This window comes from Phocoena sinus, chromosome 2 (genome assembly GCF_008692025.1).
Source record: "Phocoena sinus isolate mPhoSin1 chromosome 2, mPhoSin1.pri, whole genome shotgun sequence".
NCBI classification, from domain to species: domain Eukaryota; kingdom Metazoa; phylum Chordata; class Mammalia; order Artiodactyla; family Phocoenidae; genus Phocoena; species Phocoena sinus.
This window is the reverse complement of record NC_045764.1, coordinates 164,662,407-164,683,072: the sequence shown is the minus strand read 5'-3', so window position 1 is coordinate 164,683,072 and position 20,666 is coordinate 164,662,407. Positions and strand designations below refer to the sequence as shown.

The 20,666-nt window shown below is 43.6% G+C and overlaps 1 protein-coding gene across 1 annotated transcript; it reads right to left on the bottom strand.

The window, feature by feature from the left end:
• Window positions 1-21: 21 nt before the first annotated feature.
• PSMC1 (proteasome 26S subunit, ATPase 1) lies at window positions 22-13,198 on the bottom strand. The gene is made up of 11 exons (XM_032621451.1): window positions 13,134-13,198; window positions 9,927-9,980; window positions 9,229-9,325; window positions 7,410-7,534; window positions 6,611-6,796; window positions 6,294-6,422; window positions 5,125-5,221; window positions 2,766-2,955; window positions 2,134-2,285; window positions 1,402-1,556; window positions 22-384 (listed from the first exon to the last, which is right to left on the bottom strand). The coding sequence occupies exons 1-11, from the start codon at window positions 13,134-13,136 to the stop codon at window positions 250-252; spliced, it is 1,323 nt and encodes a 440-aa protein (XP_032477342.1). The 5' UTR covers window positions 13,137-13,198; the 3' UTR covers window positions 22-249.
• Window positions 13,199-20,666: the final 7,468 nt, after the last annotated feature.

The following is a 20,666-nucleotide window of genomic DNA, read 5'->3' as shown; positions in this document are numbered from 1 at the left end:
GCCCAGAAACAGGATTCAGTGTGTGTTTGAGAAAGAGCACGCTTTATTGGCAAGAGAGAGAGAGCGCTGCACGCGGGCAGCATACGAAGAGGGCCAGACAGGCATCCTACACGTCACATTCAAAAGGTACGCGGGGTGCTGTGCTAGTGAAGATCAACCACCACGTGGACTCCTGGGCAACTTCCCCCACCTCACACCTCAGGGGGTCGACACACTTCCAGCCTTTTCCTGGAAGGCAACTGTGGTCCACTAGAGATAGAGCCCCTCAGGGGTGCCTTCTTGTTTTTTATAAAGGACATTTTCTTTAGACTTTTTGAAGTCTTCATTTGTTACTTTCATCCTACGTTCCCTCAAGGCCATCAGACCAGCTTCCGTACAGATTGCCTGTAAGAAGGAACAGTGTGTTCAGAAAGTGAAATACTTTTTATTCTAACAATTCAGAGAGTGCTATTTTGAAATCTGGTGTAGGCACCCAACCTAAACACGAAGTTCTCAAACCATTTGGGAACGATTCGATTTTTTAAATGTTTTAAACATTCTAATTATTTCCTCAAAGGACCTGAAGTGGCTTAAACTGGGAATATTTCACTAAGGAAGAGGACTGGCTCGGGTTCCAACCCCCGCCGTGTGGCCTGGCAGGTCAGTAAGTTCTCACAGCCCTGCTTTCATTAAAGGCAATAATCTTCCTAAGAAATAGATAAAATTATAAAATTATTCCAGAAATTTAGAGCCCACATAGAGTGTACATCCATTTCATTTACCTATAGTCAGAAGAGAACTTGTATTTTCTGGTTAAATATTTACAAGTTTTAGTACAGTATTTATTCTAATATATTTATTTTCTCAACTACTACTTGCCAAAAGTAAAACAAGAACCCAAGCAACATGATATGGTAAAAACACAATCCTGGCACTGACAGTTCTATCTGGTTATGGCCTTTAGGATATTTATTTCAGATGGTTCAGAAGAGAGAGTGTTTCTGCATACAGAGAGAAGAAACAGGTAAAAGGGTAACATTTGGTAAATGGGGGTGATGAGTATGTGGGTATTTTTGTTGCAACTTTTCTGAAGGCTTGAAATTTTTCTAAATAAAAAGTTGGTGCAGAATTTTAAGGTAATTTAAATTTTAAAAAGAGAGATTTACTCCCCAACTGAGACACTAACCTAGTTCTATAGATGCCAGGGATACGCAGTTCAGTGCAGGCACCAGCGTGAAACAGCCTGTGTGTGCCGCCCCTACCTAACCATGGCATCAACCAAGGTCCTCCCCCAGAAGGCAGGCTGTGGCCGTATGCAGTGCTGCCAGGCCTTGCTTTAACTCTGGTCATCTGGGAAGACACGTCCAAACTCATACACACATATGATAAAACAAAGAGGTACAATCCAGCCCAGGTCCTCACCTTGATGTCGGCACCAGAGAGGTCATCTTTAGCCATGATCAAGTCATCCAGGGTTACGTCGTCTGCTAGTGTCATCCTGCTCGTGTGGATCTGAAAGATGCGCTTCTTCGTCTTTTCATCGGGCAAGGGGAACTCGATCTTCCTGTCGATGCGGCCTGTGGGTATAAAAGGCTTTCAGTCACACTCCTGGGGGCCCCGGGAGAGGCCTTAGTCTCCACATGAGTGGTCTCAGTCACACAGTGTCCTATGGAAGGAGGTCCAGATCTTAAAAAGTGAACACTCATGTCTGTAGTTTGTAAATATCAACGTTTGAATTCATCTCATTTACGGAATCCTCTCTGCTCTGGTACTTTGGGAAACAAACGAAAGGAGAGATTCCTAAATGGCACAGTTAGTGGAAAAGGACAGATCAATCATGTTAAAAACATTACAAAAGACAGTAAGATTAGCTACTGCTTCTTTTGGTACTACCTGAATGTAAAAAATGGACCTGAGCTGTCATATTTCTTAAAAAAAAAAAAAAAAAAACAGGCGTCTGGAGGCTAAAAGGGCCAAAGCTACACAGGCTACATCACGATTATCGCAAGGGAACACAGTGTTGGTGAATTATTCTAAGTTTCCAGGCAGTATTTGCCTTACACGTATCGTTTATATTCTCCCCAAAGTGCTCCTAAGAAATACAAATCCACATAGGACCTTCATTCTCCACAATGAAACCAAAGCAAATGTGACCTGGTCTGATAAGTGCTGGGTCCAAAGTCTCTATCCGGTTTGTGGCCATGATGACTTTCACGTCTCCCCTTGAATCAAAACCATCCAACTGGTTCAACAGTTCCAACATTGTTCGCTGAATTTCTCTCTCACCACCGGAATTTGAGTCATACCTTTGGAAAAGAAGTGAGGGAGAAGTGAAGATCCAACTGATCTTCCTGTTAAAGGGGATTACAAAACACAGCTCTGTCTCAGCCTATATGTCACACCCTCCCAAAGCCCAAGGTAAACAACACATTATTTTCTTCGTAGCGGTTTTCATGCCTGAAATTATGTGATTTACTCAGTCTCCACAATTGAGCTCCTCAAGGGCAGAGACTCATCCTCATGGCTGTGTCGCCAGAGTCAGGGTGGTGCCATGCTCAGAGCGGGTGCTCAAGGCATGGCTACTGACTGACCAATCAACTGCCGGGTAGTTGTTACCTGGCACATGGGAGAGCAGAGCCTAAAGAATCCATGGAAGCGACCCAGTACGGGCTGTGGCAAACCAACATGCAGGCCACGTAGGGAGTGCCCAGCGGTCGGGCGTTCTCAGAGAAGAACCATATGGTTTTTACCTCTAAATAACACAAAAGAGGTAAGAGAAAGTCTACCTTTTCGTCCCAATAGCATCAATTTCATCAATAAACACGATGGACGGTGCATGTTCTTCAGCAACGCGAAACAGTTCCCGAACAAGTTTGGGCCCATCACCTAGGTACTTCTGAATAAGTTCAGAGCCAACGACTCTCAAGAAAGTGGCCGAGGTTTGGTTTGCTACTGCTTTGGCTAGTAAGGTTTTACCTATTTTAGATTGAAAGAGGAAAAGGGGAAAAAAAACCTCAAGTGCTGTTTTAACTTTAAAACCCTCATTGTCACCTTAAAAAGACATCAAGAATGGGAGGATCCCTCTATGAAAAGCATTCTGTTCTCCAAAGCAGACAAGAGGAAATTCAAAAAAACCTAAAAAACATTTTGATTATTTTTAACCATCTTCCTAAATTCATCATGATAATGTCAGAAAATACTTTTTACTGCAAAGTTGCATATAATATTAACCTGACTTATGCAACCAGGGTTAGAGAACCAAACTCAACTCCTACAAAACTATCAGTGATGAAAAAAAGGCCCGGAAGCCCTAGGTTTGACCGAAGGACACATAGTGTCCCTGAGCAGGGCCTGCAGTGCCCTGGGGCTTCCTGAAGACGTTGCTGTGGGCTTGCCCCAGGGCTCAGTCAGCTGAGCCAAGACCAGCTCCTGATGAAGCCCACAGCTGTGAGCTGCTGAAAGCTCGAGACTTTTCTCCTTGTGGTGTGCCCTTACGGGACGTTCCTCACTGATCTCAGGGAAGACCTGACATTTCCAACCCTGCTTTGTTCCCTGATATTCCTCCTTCAGATCAAGAACAAGAGTAAGCAAAGAGTACCAACTTGAGAACTTTCGAGCTCAAGACCATGGCCCCTTTGATGGTGAGGGCTGGGCAGTCACCTCAGGACACAGAGGCAGTTAGAGGCAGAGCTGGCAGAGGACCACCCTCAGGCCTGTAAGGGGAGGGGAGGAGGCCGGCAGGCGAGTGAGTGACACAAAAGATTTCGTGCCAAGCGGGAAGGAGGACAGGGAGTTAAGCTCTGTAACAAGATGGGGCAATGGCGTTCCCTCAGCCGGGCAGTCAGAGTGGCAGGTTCAAATGCCTATTAGAGGGCTGGACTGCTTCCTGAGAGCATCATTTAAGGATGGCTGACAGAAGACCAAAAGGACCTTCTAAGTGGATGGGATCTTACAGTCCAGAGGCAGCCAGGTTCAGCTGCCGGGATGTTCAATGGCCAGAGGGATCCCTGAACCAGTCTCCTCTTCCTCCCGACAGGGCTGACACCCGGTACTCCACTCCAGCCCTTGTCAGCACATGTGCCCCAAAGAAGGCTCACGGCTGCGGGTCAGAACGCCTGTGTTCCAGCTCCAGCCCTGGTACCAGCTCAATTCCCAGAGTTAATGGGGCCTTGGGCTAGTCGCTGGCCTCTCTGAAACTCACTTCCCTGGGCTATAAAATGACAGGCTACAGTAGCTCCCTGCCTCAGGGTACAGCTGGCTCCCTGTCCCTCCAGCGTGGGCAATCCTCAGTACAGACCCTCTTGGCAACATGGCTTCAGTTCACTCAATCAAATAACCTCTCTTCCTTTGGAATTTACATAGCAATGACTATACAACTTACTCAGGTCAACTTACTGCATAATGAACCAGATACGTATATGCATTTTTATCTTTATCCATTTATTCATCCAATGGTAGACTCATTCAGTACCTGGACCAGGAGGATGAACCTAATCTGAACAGCACAGGATAGCTTTTAAAACAGTGGTCCTCCACCAAGGTGCTGATGCTTGGCCACACTCCAGATGAACAGATCAGAATCTTCGGGGATGGGAGCAGCCATCAGTATTTTTTAAAGCTCCCAAGGTGATTCCAACGTACAGCCAAAGTTGAGCACCCTGTTTATTTTTATTTTTTCTTACAAAATATTTTCAACAGACTCATATTACTCTTTAAAATATTTAAAGGCATTATGTTTTACAACATATAAATCTAGCACATTTGAGTATACAACAGGTGTGCTGGGGAGCTGGAAATGCATTCACATCGAGCCGGCATTTGGGGGTTGCCTACTGGTGTTTACCTTCTGTTGTAATTCCTACTATTGTTTTTAACACATGAACTCTGTTAAGTCTACAATTACAAGCCTAAGATAGTTCAGTTTCTTAGTACACCTATTATACACAAATATATACTTTCATGCAATAGGTATCTTTCCAGAGGAGCTGCTTATTCAGAAATGTCCAAAATGCTGCTTAGAGCACATTTTCAAACTAAGGAAGTGTGGCACCCTCACTCAACAGCTAAGTCATTATAACCAGCTAATGCTGCTGCTCAAGAGATGAGCTCAGTGCCTGGAAAGTGACCAGCACAGAGCGCACATACCTGTGCCAGGTGGACCATACAGAATGACCCCCTTAGGGGGCTTTATACCCATCTCTTCATAATATTCAGGATGAGTGAGTGGAAGCTCCACAGATTCCTAAAGAAAACAGACACTTGGTAAAAATAAAAGGCTTTCTTACTGAAATTTATCAGATTCATTCACTGACATCATGGGTACATCTCACTTTCAACAAAAATAAGCTAAAATTTCAATTATTCTTGTTAGAGACAACGTTTGACTTCCACAGAGGACCTCTGTCCTACCTGAGCTCCCAGCACTGATCCCCTCTTCCTAATAGCACCCAATTTCCCTTTCATTTCCCAGTAAAAGTCAACCTTGAGTAACATTTAAGCCCTTCCTGAGCAAAAGAAACTTAAAGCTAAAATTCACCCTTTTCAATGAAACCGCAGGCAGGAGCTGGCAAGATTTTCTGTTGTGACCACCAAGGGACATGATGGCTATTTCCCAGCTGTCTGAGAGTCACCAGTGGAGATCTGTGATCACTCTGAATGACCTCCCTGCAGATGAAAGAACCTGCAGAGGGCTGGCCCACCACATGCCCCTGACCCCAGGACCATGGCAGGAGCTGGGGTTAACGTTCTAGACGCCAGCACTGTGCAAGTGTGTGCCACTCACCCTACCCCCAGACATCACTGGAGGTTTCTGGATAGCCACAGCTGAAGTCAGTACAATTGGAAACATGTTCACACAGTAATTATTAAACATTACATGTAAAAAGTATTAAGCTGCTGCTGCTCCAAGAACTATCATACAATTTATACTTACTTCTATTACCTAACTCAGTATTAACAACACAAAGCACCACCACTAGTAAGGTCTGAGTCAGTCACTGCTCTGATCAGTAAAGAAAAAATAAAACACGCAGAACAACTCCACGCGCCCTAAATGAGACGGCAGTTAAGAAACCAAAGGTCTAAAAAGCCAGAGCTCAGGACTTCCCTGGTGGTCCAGTGGTTAAGACTCCAAGCTCCCAATGCAGGGGGCCCAGGTTCAATCCCTGGTCAGGGAACTAGATCCCACATGCATGCCGCAACTAAAGAGCCCGCATGCCACAACTAAGACCTGGAGCAGCCAAGTAAATAAATAAATATTTCTAAGTAAATAAATAAATACATAATAAAACCCCAGAGCTGGTTCCTTGACATACCTTAATTTCCTGGATTTGGTTGTCTAACCCCCCAATATCAGCATATGTCTCCTGGGGGGCCTTTTCCACCTTCATCACTGTGACCAAGGGATCCGTGTCATCCATCAGCACCCCTATCACAGCATGCACCTAACAGGGAACATTAAGCTTTAACACAGGCGTGTAAGGTTCACACAATCCACTTACAATGAAATGGCAATCACAGAATTTTCTCTACCCTTTGGAGTGCTCTGGTGATCTACTTCCACGGGACAGGGGGACGGATCTGCAAGCAAGAAGCAAGCACTCCGATGGGCTTTCTTAGGCTATCAACTTACCTTGTGGTTGAGCAGGACCGAGCAGCCCGGTTCCAGCAGATCCTTGTCTACAAATGAAAGAATGCTGACATAGTGTTCTGAGCCCACAGACGTAGACACGATGGCATGATTGTCATCAATGATCTCTTCCAAGGTTCCTACCGACATTGGGGTCCCCCTCAGATCATCCACCTTTGATCTTTCTTCCTACATAAGAGTAGGCCAAGAAGGAAAAGCAGATTAGACCTAAAAAGTAGACGATGCTGACAGTTCACTAGATTCACAAAGCAGTTGGTACTTTTCAAAGGCAGCTAAGGATTTCCCTGGTAGCGCAGTGGTTAAGAATCCGCCTACCAATGCAGGGGCACGGGTTCGACCCCTGGTCTGGGAAGATCCCACATGCTGTGGAGCAACTAAGCCCGTGTGCCACAACTACCGAGCCTGCACTCTAGAGACCGAGAGCCACAACTACTGAGCCCGCGTGCCACAACTGCTGATGCCCGTGCGCCTGGAGCCCGTGCTCCGCAACAAGAAAAGCCACCGCCATGAGAAGCCCATGCACCGCAACAAAGAATAGCCCCTGCTCGCAGCAACTAGAGAAAGCCCGCGCACAGCAACGAAGACCCAATGGGGAAGACCCAACGCAGCCACCAATCAATCAATGGATGAATAAATTTAAAATAAAATTTTTTTTAAAAAGGCAGCTAAATAATAATTCATTAAAGCCAGAAAATGAATTTCATTTATTCATTAACAGTTTTAAGTACTAAGTAGAATTCAATTGGTAAAAAAAACAAGTTACAGTAATTTCTCAATTTACCTCTTGCTTTTCTTCTAAAGGCTTCATTTGTTCCTGATTTCTAATGAATTCTTCCTCCATGAGAAGATAGTCTTTAATTCTCTCTAACTTCAATAATTTTAACCGGCACTGAGTGTGAGGTGTCACTGTAATTAAAAAAGAAAGTTTTATTATACTTGGAGCTTGAAGTTTGCAATTAATTCGGTTCATCCTTAAGAACAAAAAGAAGTTAACACTTAAACTTAGTTTAGTTGGACAGACACTGAAAAATTCAAAGTTTGGTGACCCGAAGTAAGCAGGTGCCTAAATGCAAAGGGGAGAGGGATTTTATGTATTGTATTGGCCAGAAAGTTCTTTCGGTTTTTTCTATAACATCTTACAGAAAAACCCGAATGAACTTTCGGGCCAACCCAATAATAATGGGGATGAGGCCTATGACCAAACAGATAATATAAATGACATGTGGTAACTGTCTACAAAGAAGAAAAAACTCTTGACCACAAAGGTAGTTTGCTTTGGTCTATTATTCCCCACAGGTGCTAATGAAGATAGCTGCAGGTGCTGTCCGGTCAGTACAGGTTGTTGCACCCTAGCTGTAACACATACATTCATTTATAGGAGGATTATGAAATACTGGGGATATTAACATACGTGCAAACAGTTTTTCCCACACTCGTATGTTGTTTCTTTTGGCCTAAAGTCTCGTGCTACATAGGACTTTTAACATTTATATAGACAACTTTTCTTTTGTAGTTTCTGGGTTTCTTGGCTTCTTCAAAAGGTTAAATGTATTCTTGGCTTCTTTATTTATTTATTCTTTATTTATTCTTTATTTATTTATTTCTTGGCTTCTTCAAAAGGTTAAATGTATTTCTGAATTTTCATTTATTTACTTATTTACATATGTATATCTAACTCATCTGGCAAAGAGCAAGGGGTCTAATTTCATTTTCTCTCAATAACAAATAAAAGATACCAGCCATTTATATTAAATAACCCATCCTCTTCCACAGAACAGAAATGTCACCTTTACCACATATTAGTTATCCATAACTTGACTCTGTTTTTGAATTTTATATGCTTTTCTGGGGATCTGATGATCTATTCTTTATCAATACCATACTGATTCACTACGGTAGGTTAATGGCACATTTTTTTACTGTCTGACTCTATTATTAACCAAGCAATATTTTAAAAATTGTTTTATTGCACCTAAGCAGGAATAGACTTGTTTAGATGATAGATGAGGATGGCGGAGGTATTTGAGCTGAAGCCTGAAGGGATGAGAAGCAGGCAGCCATGGGAAGGACTGGGGGAAGCAAAGGCCCTGATGCAGGAGATTCAAAGGACACGAGGCAGGGCAGTGTGAAGAACGACACACAAGGGGAGTGCAAGAGGCTGAGGATGGAGCAGTGGGCTGGGTGAGGTCACCTGATTGAGTTTTATTCCTTGCTTGGTAGGAAGACATTGAAAAATTTTATGTGCAGGCATCGCATGCTGTGAGTTCCAATACACTAAATTCCATTTCTTCATGAAATAAGTGTATCTTATCTCTAAGGTAACCAAGCTCAACCTGAGTTTTCTAATCTAACCCCGTACTCTAATACACTAGAAGAGCTGGTTATTTAGAGGAAATTAATGGAATTTCTTAAAATGAATAACAGTCGTATCCTGTGTATACTGTTAAAACCAAAATATAGCTTTTATTCCAACCTAGAGAATGCCCCACAAAGTCACAGACCTAGAGCTTCAACCACGCCCTATTTCCTGTCTCCACATTCAGACCTCTAAGCTACACACACAGAGATAGTCCCCCTAGGAATCGGAACCATGTCATTACCCAGGGGCAGTTTGCTGGCAGCATCTGGTCCCTTTGTTTTCTTCTTCTTTTTCCCCACTCTAGTTGGTACAGGAGGTTCATATTTCTTTTTCTTGTCCTTGAGTTTTTAGAATAGTAAGGAAAAAAAAAATCACACAGAAATCATATTAAAACACAAACTTACTTATGCGGGACCATCATCTATTTTCAGGTAATATAATTTTCCTCATCTTTTAGGATGTTATTAAAGACTGTCCTAAAAAAAACCCCAAATCTGTTTTTACATTCCTGCAATGTTAATATGTGAATGTAACTGATCTTTCTTTATTATAATACACACTGATAGATCATTCAATAAGGAACAGAAGTCAGAATTCAGAATAATATGCCAGAAGTCTGAGGTGAAATGATTTGACACAAGTCTTCACACCTAAGGATATTAAACACTAAAATCATAGGCAATTTATTTTAACACTTCTGTAACGTTATTAATTTTACACCTTTAAAAATCATTAATTCATAAATACCTACGTGACGGTCAATAATCTTTTGTAAAACACGAAAAGGGTATTGTATCTGTAGGCTAGGCTGGTTAAAGGAAGAGATAATTTATTTTGCATTTTAAAATTCATGAATCCCCTAAGAACTTCTCAGCTGAGATCTGACATTTTTCGCAATTTACTCACATGACAGACATATCTGGCTTCTTATTTATTTACCTTGTCATCCTTCTTTCCACCTCCAGGACCATGACCACCACTCTGACTCTGACCCTGAAAAAAAGAAAAAAATTAAGACAGAGGTATAAATTCAGAATATGATCACTTCAAAAAATCCTTCTTATTCTTCTGCGATTCTAAGACACCAACACTTCCCCACATTTTAATATTTCTGAACTCAAGATATACCCTGCAGTCAATGTGTACATTTAATGTGGCAGAATTTCTTTTTCCTGGAAAGCTGTTAGATCAGTGGTGCACCTTGCCACAGACTGCATCTTAAATCAAGGACAACTCTATTAAGAAACAGATATAACTAATGTGTCATTATGAGACTAAGATCTTAAGACCGCCCTTTCTTGAGGGGAAGGCATAGAGCCTGATACTCTCTAATATAAAACTACCTGGCTGAGGCCACCAAGAGCGTATTTCATGAAATTGGGCCATGAAAGCTAAATCATTTAACCTACTCAACAATCACTTGTCAGTCACTTACTCCTTACTAGCATCACGCCAAGATCCAGGAGACTTTCCTTTCAATGGCAGCTTAAATACCTCCCATCCCTAAAGCCTGGAGCGCTCGGGCAGGTCCTTCTTCCCAATCTAAAATGTTGAATCACCTTAAGCTACCAAGAACTTAGTGTATTAATAAGTTCAGTGGGATTTCTGACTTTAAAACAGACCCTTCAGTTACAGGACAATGTTTCACACAGAGCAGTGTCTCAGAAATGACGGCATTTGAAATGAGCAATAGTGAATTTACTTGACTAGAGGGGCCCTCTGTCCCCTCAAATCACTTCCTCTAAATTAATACAGCACCAGCTTCATTATCAGGACGAAACAACCCTCTCATCGTTACCTGAAAGAGTTAAAGTCAAATCTATTTCCCAACATGCAGGATTCTTAAAACTTTGCACTTTATTCTGAAGAAGGTAATTCAAGGCTCTGAGAAATTTTGGGAAATAGAATTAGTTTTATTGCAATAAGCCGTCCAAATTGCAGGCCTTTCACAATCAATTACACCCCTAAGGAAGTGTGCTGTTGGCTGGGGCAGCTGACGTCTGAGATGTTTACGATGCGCCTAAGTCTGTACTAGACGTTCTCCTTCACTACCGCATTAATCCCGGACAATCCTTCAAGGTAGGGTTCATTACTGCTACTTTCTAGATGAGGAACTGCAACAAGCCTGAGAACATGGGCTAAGGAAATAAATGTATCCAGGTTTGAATTCCGACTTCATTCCTAATAGGCTATGTGACCTCAGGTAAGTCAAGCCACCTCTCTGAGCCTTGGTTTCCTTAACTGTAAAGTGGGGATGGTATTAGCTCCTATTTGTTGCTGAAAATGAAGTAATACACGTAAAACACTTCAAATTTGCATGACTCATAGTACCTACTCAATACAATATCACCGGTGAATAAGAAATGTCAGGGTCAGGATTTTGTCAGTCTGGTTATAAAGTCTGGGCTCTGAAACAAATCCACTCTGGTTCAGTTCCTCACTCTCTCTCCTGTCCACACCCTGTCTCTGTTTTGTCCAGGCCATCATATCTTATTTGGGCTCTAGTCTCCCAACTGAGATTTCCAGGTCCAGTTTCTTCCCTCACCAATCCAATTATTACCGCCTACAGCAAAGAGCCGATCCTTTAAATCTCCTCAGAAACCTTCAACTGCTCCCTAACATTTAGAGTGTAATGTCCAAACTCTTTAGCTTGGCATAACTGGCCCTTGCCAAACTGGCTGCAACTAACTTTTCCCAGGTTCGTCTACCTTTCCCATGATCCTACAAGTCTGGCCCCACTGGAGGATGTTTTCCTGAGTCGGTCCTGAACTTCTTCATGTCTGGGCCATTTATGTGATGTTTCTCAGCCTCAAATAATAACAAGTATATGCGTTACACTATATGCCAAGCAGTGTGCTAAACATTCTCAGGGTATCATATCATTCTATTCTTACAGATGCTATGAGGTTGACACCATCATTACCCCTAGTTTACAGATAAGGAAGTGAAGGCTTAGAGAGATAAAGTGACTTGCCTGTTGTCACAAAGCTGTCAGAGAGGTAGCCAGGAATCACACTCAGGTCCACGGGACACCAATACCTGTGTTTCTCTACTGCCCGGATAACTAGTACCTCATAGCAAAGACCCACAGGGTTTGTGTTCTAGCACAGCTGCTTACCCTGTCTCAGTTTCCTCTAATAATAATTACCTCAAGGGACTGTTGAGAAAAATAATGACCCAATGCTGGAAAAGTACCTGCCACGTGTTTATCATACCTAGAATACTGCTACCGCAAAGTCCTTCTAAGACCTGTAAGACTGGTCGGGACTTCCTGCTGTTCACGATACAAGCCAAACACACTCCCATCTCAGGCCCTTTGCACTTGCTGTTGCTTCTGCCTGGACCAGTTTCCCTCAGGTATCCGCATAGGCTACTCTCTCATTTCATTTAGATCTCTGCTCAAATCTCACCTCCTCATGGGGACTCGCTGACATCCTATGTAAAACAGCCACCCTTCCCCATCCTATCCCCTTCTGCAGAACAGCCCTAAGCGACGGCCACCCGCCCCGACGTCATATCACATATCCCTTCCTCTATTTTTTGTCTGCCTTCTTGAGAATGTAAGCTCCAAAAGGCAGAGACTAGGTCAGTCATGCCCATCCCCTGGATCCCCAGCGCCTAGAGCAGAGCCTGGGCCCTCCCTCCACCAGCATCAATCCGCGAACTAATGAATAAATGCTAGCTGCTTTTATTATTACTAGCGCACCACGGGACCTTTCCCTCCAAGGTCCACCTGTTAGAAAGGCATCTTAAGGCCTCCGTCAAATGCCTCCAACTCCGGGCGGTATCCCACGACTCGCTCTCCCTCCTCAGGAGGGAGCGAATCCCTCCCTCCGCTCAAGCCGCACATCCCTCCACTTGCGCGGCTCCGAAAGCCCTCGTCCCAGTTACTCGAGCAGGCACCCGCCGAAACACCCCGCGCCGGTTGGCAGAGCCCTGGCCGGCGGAGGAGTGAGGCCGGGCCACCTGACCCGCTCCGCCGCCCCCGTGGCCCGCCTGGGGGACCCTCCGTGCCCAGCCCCGGCCCCGGGGACCCGGGATAAGACCCGCCCCAGGAGACCGGGCCGGCGGGTGGACCGAGTGCCTCCGGCAGCCGCCTCGACCCCGTCGCACCGCCACTACCAGCCGAAACCCTTAGTCACTCACCATCTTGCTTCGGCCGCTCCAGCCGCAGCTGCCGGAAGTGCACCGCCTCGGCGGCCCGTCAGAGGCGGAAGTTGACGAGGGACTCCACGGGGGCCGATAGGAACCAAATCCCGCACGCACCAATGAGCTCTCAGGGCTTGTGCGAGCGGGTGGGCAATGATGCGCTAACTTACAAGCGAGATTTGAGCCTTATAAAGATTTAACTTGAAAAAAAATTTTAATCGCAGTTATTAGGTTATTGTCAACAACTTAAGACAATGACCTCGACTGTCAAACTAAGACAACTGTGAAAATATAATTTTTTTAATATGCAAAAATCAAGCTGGGAAGACCTTTACTTACTTCTCCAAGAACTGGACTGGCATTTGGAACTGAGAAGTTAACATATACTTTTGCACCAACATTTAAGCTCTGATTTGGTCTCTGGAATTAATCTGCTCATCTGAGAGGCTGTCTCATGAATCACCTAAATCTTTTTTGGGTTTTTTTTGATGACTTGTGATGATGCCAAATGTTGTCTTAAAAGTCCTCACCTCATCTTGTACCCAGTTTGTAAAGTTCGTTATTTATTACGTCCATCAGAACATTAGAAAGATGGCAAGCATCCTTTTGGCCTCTGGAAACTTCCATAACAGGTGCTCAAAATGCTGCATCTCGCTGAACTGGAGAGATGGATTTATTTGTCTGATTTCCACCCCATCCCCATCCAGATTAATTTAGGCATTTTAATTTTGAAAGTCTAAAAATATTTCCCTAACACGCAACAGGAAATTACTCTTTCTATTTCATCACTAAAATACTGTAATAGAAAGTCTTGACACTGTCAAACTCCACTAACAAATGTGGCATCTACATGATACATGAAATGATGTGATAGGTTAGGGGCAAGACAACTGTCCCTTCAGGAAAGCGGAAAGCAATTCCAGAGTTGTGCAGAATGTCTAGGAAATCTGTGTGTTATCTGAAGAAGTACAGTGCCCCTGAGATTGCGTCACATTCAAAGAATACAGGCTAATAGTGAAAACTTAAGAAGTTATTCTGGAGTATATTCATTTTAAAAGACTTCTTAATGCAGAGCAAACATGGTCCTCTCTTTTCTCCCCATCACGGACCCTCTCAATATTCTCCACCCAGCTGACAGCCATCAGTGTATGGGAAGAAATCAGAATGTTTTCATGCTAAAAATGAAACTAAATATAAATCTTTTTATTTTAGATACTAAATACTAAATCTTTTATTTAAAAAAGAAGAGCAATTAAACAACAGGCAATCAGCACAAGGGTTAAGGGTGTGGGCCCCCACTTCAGGTCTCCTTTCTGGCCTTCTCACTAAGGAGCTGTGTGGTCTTAGTAAGCTGTTTAAGCCCTTTGTGCCTCAGTTTTGCCATCTGTGAAATAGGGGCCTTAAAAGTTCCTCCCTCGATAAATTAGGAGCTTGGGATTAACATACACACACTACTATATGTAAAATAGACAACCAACAAGGACCTACCATATAGCGCAGGGAACTCTACTCAGTACTGTATAATAACCTATATTGGGAAAGAATCTGTAAAAGAATGAATATATGTATATGTATAACCGAATCACTATGCTTTACACCTGAAAGTAACACAACATTGTAAATCAACTATACTCCAATAAAATTAAAAAAAAAAAAACAAAACAGAGTTCCTCCCACACAGAGTCCTTGTTTGAGGACTAAAGTGCCTACAATGGTAAGCATCAGCTACAATTATTAGTAGTAGTGTTTTTAATACACGAATTGCTACTAGTTTCCTTGTTCTGTGCTGTATTAAATGGTCACATATCCTTCACAAAATTTATAACCTATTGGTACAGAGATCTTCAAACACGTTTGCCTACACGTGTCCTCAAAAATACTCTGCAGGGCTTCCCTGGTGGCACAGTGGCAGGGCTTCCCTGGTGGCGCAGTGGTTGAGAGTCCGCCTGCTGATGCAGGGGATACGGGTTCGTGCCCCAGTCCAGGAAGATCCCACATGCCGCGAAGCGGCTGGGCCCGTGAGCCATGGCCGCTGAGTCTGCGCGTCCGGAGCCTGTGCTCCGCAGCGGGAGAGGCCACAGCAGTGAGAGGCCCGCGTACCAACAAAACAAAACAAAACAAAAACCTCTGCAAAACCACGTATTGTGTGACACATTCTAAGTTGGCATCTAAACTTCATCTTAAGTTTTAAATAGCTGCAAGGAATCCATTCATCAGCACATTTGAAGTCTTGATGTTTTCCTGCTATCCAGTGGAATCTAACTAGCTTAATAGCTTGATATCTAACACCATCCATTTGTAAGTTATGTACACAGGTTCTTCTTTAGCATTGAAAAATTTTCTCCCCATGATATAGCCGAAAAGGGATTAATATCCAAAATATATAAAGAACTCATACAACTCAACGACAAAAAAATAAACAACGGATTAAACCACAATGAGATATCACCTCACACCTGTCAGAATGGCTATTATCAGAAAGACAACATACACCAAGTGTTAGTGAGGATGGGGAGAAAAGGGAACCCTCATGCACTGTTGGTGGGAATGTAAATTGGTGCAGCCACCAGGGAAGACAGTATGGAGGTTCCTCAAAAAATTAAGACCAGAACTACCACGTGATCCAGCTTTCCCACCTCTCGGTATTTATCCAAAGAATATGAAAACACTAATCCAAAAAGATACCCCCATGTTCATGGCAGAATTATTTACAAAAGCCAAGATATGGAAACAATCTAAGTGCTCATCAACAGGTGAATGGATAAAGAAGATGTAATTGGTATACATATGTATATATATAATGGAATTCTACTCAGCCATAAAAAGAGATGAAATCATGCCGTTTGTGACAACACGGACAGACCTTGAGGGTATTATGCTAAGTGAAATAAGTCAGACGGAGAAAGAAAAATACCTTATGATTTCACTCATATGTGGAATATAAAAAGCTAATAAACAAAACAAAAGAAAGGAACAAACCAAACAAAACCAAACATATAAATACAGAGTAGTGGTTATGAGAGGGGAAGGGGCGGGGGGGGAAGGGTGAAATGGATAAAGGGGATCAACAGTATGGTGACAGATGGAAAATAAATTTTTGGTGGTGAGTATGTTGTAGGGTTAAAAAATTTTTTCTCCTTGAATTCACATTTCCATCCCACATACTTTTATCCTAATGTCATGTATTTCTGTGCTTGAAAATATGTTATTGATCAATCTCCCAAACATCTCTGTAAACATTTTATACAAATTAGAATTTTACAATGTATTTTATTTTCTGTCTTTAAGGTGCCATGTGTTAAAAATGTTTTCTAGATTGAGTTATTACAAACTATAACTAGTACACACTTGATCAAAAGTATATATTATAGTTTGTGATAAATTAATTTTTAGGAATTAAAAAGCAAAGGAAAGAATTTAGTAATTAAAATGTCACCCAATTCTTTAAATCCTTCTGTGTCGTATATCCCAAATCACATAGTGATCTATCAGCAAAATCTATTATTAATGATAATTTGAATTAAGTCTTTCTTCCATGTGATGGCAAGGAAATAGAAAACATTGGGTGTACAAAAGGATTTACTACTCAGTCATCAAAGCCGTTTACTCTCAGTTTCTGGGAAATGCACCCAAAAGGCTTTACCATGACACATCAAAAGATTATCTATTATCCTTATTACCCCTTCACTCAGAAACCCCTTATTTAAACTAATAGCCTCAAAGAAAGTTGGGAAACATTTTAACATCATTAATTTCATTACAGCTTTGGAAATATTGTAATATTTTTTACGAGTTTTTTTGTCACATAACTTCTTTAAATAGATCTTGGCAAAAACTGTGGTGCATCAGGGATTTGGAATATTCTATTTATGAAAAATGTCTAATTGGCAAATAATGCTCAACTTCAAGCTATTCAGCCACATCAGAGTCGGAAGGAAGTACTGCAGCCATGGTGCGGCGTTCTGAATTTATACATGGGGAAACAGGCAAAGTGGGAGTGATGACATGTTTCGTTTGATGACCTGACCTCTATCATAAGATGCATCATTCTTTTATTTATTTATTTTATTTATTTATTTTTGGCTGCACTGGGTCTTCTATGCTGCGCACGGGCTTTCTCTAGTTGCAGTGAGCGGGGGGGGGGGGGGCTACTCTTCGTTGAGGTGCGCGGGCTTCTCATTGCTGTGGCTTCTCTCGTTCCCGAGCACAGGCTCTAGGCGCACGGGCTTCAGTAATTGTGGCACGCGGGCTCTAGGCGCGCAGGCTCAGTAGTCGTGGCACACGGGCTTAGTTGCTCCGCGGCATGTGGGATCTTCCCGGACCGGGGCACGAACCTGTGTCCCCTGCATCGGCAGGCGGACTCTCAACCACTGCGCCACCAGGGAAGCCCAGGTGCCTTCCCTTCAGAGTTGCCTCCTCAGCTAAGTGGGCTGCTTGGCGTTACCTGAAAACCCCTGTCTCAGTACTGGCTGCCTTTGTTCTTGCTGGTGTCAGTCTCCTTTAGGTGCTGTGGTGAAAGAATAGTCTGAAAATCCTAACCACTGGCTGTTTTGTGTCCCAGTTTCCAACATCGCCTTTTACCTTTTGCCCTCCCCCATTCTGCCGGGCTCTCCTGGACCCATTGCTCCAGGTGAGGGATGGAGGGGTTGGCGCAGAGCAGAGAAAATGGAGCCCCTGCTTCCTAAGCCAGTGTCAGAAGCCAGCTTCAAGGGGGCAAGGAAAGATCTCAGGACCTAGAACATAGATTTGATAGAGTCCACGTGGATTAAGAATGAAGTTTCTCCCCAGGCTGGTGGGGAGGGTAGTAGGTGCAGAAGACAGGAAGGGAATCTGGGGGTAGGAGTGGGTGTTCAGAGCTGGGTTCCCAGGGACGGTGCCGCCTAATGGGACACTTGGGAAAGTTCTGGGGCAGCTTTTGGTCCTTGTGATGAGGAGGAATGTAACTGGTATTTAGGGGCAGGGTGGGCAGGGACACCCCACACAATGAAACATCCTGCATTCACCAGGACTCTCAATACCTTACCGCCAGGCATCTTTGTGGTCTGAGGATCAGAGCCTGGAACCGGACTCTTTCTGCATCAACCATGAACTTTAACCATTAAAGTGACTAATTTTTCTTCTCAAGGCTTGATTCTTGCTGTAAAGCCGAAGCCCTTGGGAAGGGTTTAAGCGTCATCTGGACCTTGGTGTGGAAGGAAGTTCTGCTATTTGGTGTAGAAGGTGAAGGGAAGCAGGCGGAGGAAGGGGTGGAATGTGGCAGTGCTGGCAGCTCAGCTGACCCAACGGGTGAGGCCACCGGCCCAAGGGACGGTGTGGTGTAGTGGGAGGGGCACTGGCCAGGAGTCAGAGACTTGGGGTCAGGTTCTGGCCTTTTCTTTACCTTGTGTGTGACCTGGGGAGAGTCCCTTCCCTCCTTGGGCCTTACCTTAAAAAAAGCACACATACATTTTAAAAAAAATAATAATGAGAACAGTCTGGAAGCTGCTCTGGAAGGTTAAGCAGAGCTACCCTGTGACCCAGCAATTGCACTCCTGGGTGATGATGAGAGATGAAAACATAATACATTCACACAAAACCTGTGCATCAACATTCATAGCAGCATTATTCTGATGGAATAAAATTATTTTTAAGGCACGACAAGAAAGTTTTTACCCATAAAATTCTGTCTGCCCGTTTGGGCCACTACCCCTACAGTGTGCACTGTGTATCTACATTATGCATTAACCAGATCCCCTTGGAAGACACAGGAATGCCTGCTCAACTGAAAAGAGCAGTTTTCTCCTGGTGCCAGCAAGGTAACTCCTTAGGAGATAACATTCTTTTCCCAGTCCTGGAAAGGGTCACAATGACCCACTACTGGCCTTGTACGTGCAGATCTGGACCATGTAAACTGTCAGTATGTTACTTTGATGTATAACCCTTTGTCTCGAAATCAGGACTGTGCTTTGACCTCTAACGGGTGGAACAGTCCTCAGAGCTTTCTGAGAGACTGCCTCCAAAGTTATAATCCTCAAGTCGGCTGGAGTAAAATTCTCCATTTCTTTCTTCAATTGACTATTAATTAATTTCTCATCAACATTCATAATTACCAAAAAGGTGTAAACAACCCAAATGTCCACCAATGAATGGATGAACATGAGGTGGTATATATCCACACAGTGGGATAGTATTCAGACGTAAAAGAAATGAAGTCCTGACACATACGACATGAATGAACCTGGAAAAAATTATAAGGGAAAGAAGCCAGTCACAAAAGACCACATATGCTTCCATTCATATGAAATGTCCATAATAGGCAAATCGATAGAGACAGAAAGTATATAGATCCGTGGTTTCCTGGGAATGGGTGAGGGGTATGGGGATTGACTGCTGGTGGGTAGTGGGTTTCTTTTGGGGGTGGTGAAAAGGTTCCAAAATGTATCGCAGTGATGGTTGTACATATCTGTGAAGACATATAAAAACCACTGAATCGTACACTTTAAGTGGATAAGTTGTACGGTTGTGAATTATATCTCGATAAAGCTGTTTTATATATATATATTATATATATATGTATTTTATATATATATATATAAAGGAGTGGGTGGTGTAGAGTAATGGTTAAGAGCAGAGACTCTAAAGCCGGGCTGCCTGGGTTTGACCCCCAGTGTGCCACTCACACAGCATGTCAGTGTGTGACCCCATGCATCAGTTTCCCTATCTGTAAAGCGGGTGCACTAACCGACCCTACTCACAGAAGTACTTAAAATAACAAACTAGGTGACATTTGTAGTACATAAAACAGTGTGGTAAGCAGTTATGTTTGTTAAATTATCTTTTTTAATAAAGGGTTTGGGTTAAATGACTTGAAGTTTGATAACCTTCCAACAAGAAGAAACCCCAGAGTTAGCGCCCAGGCTGCTTGTTACTGTCGGTGTGTCTCCCAAGCCGGGGGACTGAAGGAGGAATGAACGGCCGCCAGTTTTCCGGGTGGCTGAAGGGTGCATGCAGTTCAGAGACTCACCAGCAGAGGGGGCCGCCCAACGAAATACTGCGCAGTGGTCGTGCTCGAAATGCCTCGTGGAGCGGGACTCTTGCTCCTCCAAGGCGCCCGAAAGGCGCCGGGCCGCTCTCCCTTGCTCTCCCACTCCTCCTCATTTCTGCTCCCCTTGGGCCCTTGACCCCACGGCATGAACTAACGCTAAAGACTTCGGAGTCCACTTAACTCTCACCCAGTGCCCCCTGGCCACCTTCTTCGACTTGGGCTCACATGACTTCACAACAATGCTTTGAGTTTCATCTATTACCCCCAATTTGCAGATGAGAAATTGGAGCTCAGAGTCATTAAATGACCTGCTCTAGACCATACAGCTGATGCGCAGTCAGGTCTAACTTAGACATTCCGGCTCCCAACCTTTATTTTCATCGCCTTTTTTTTTTTTGCAGGAAAATCCAGAGGGTTTTAGGACTGGGATGCAGCCTCAAGTTCACATTCTACACTTCCCAGACAGTGGATCAGTGCCTCAGCCAGCCCTTGGGGGGCCCCATGAC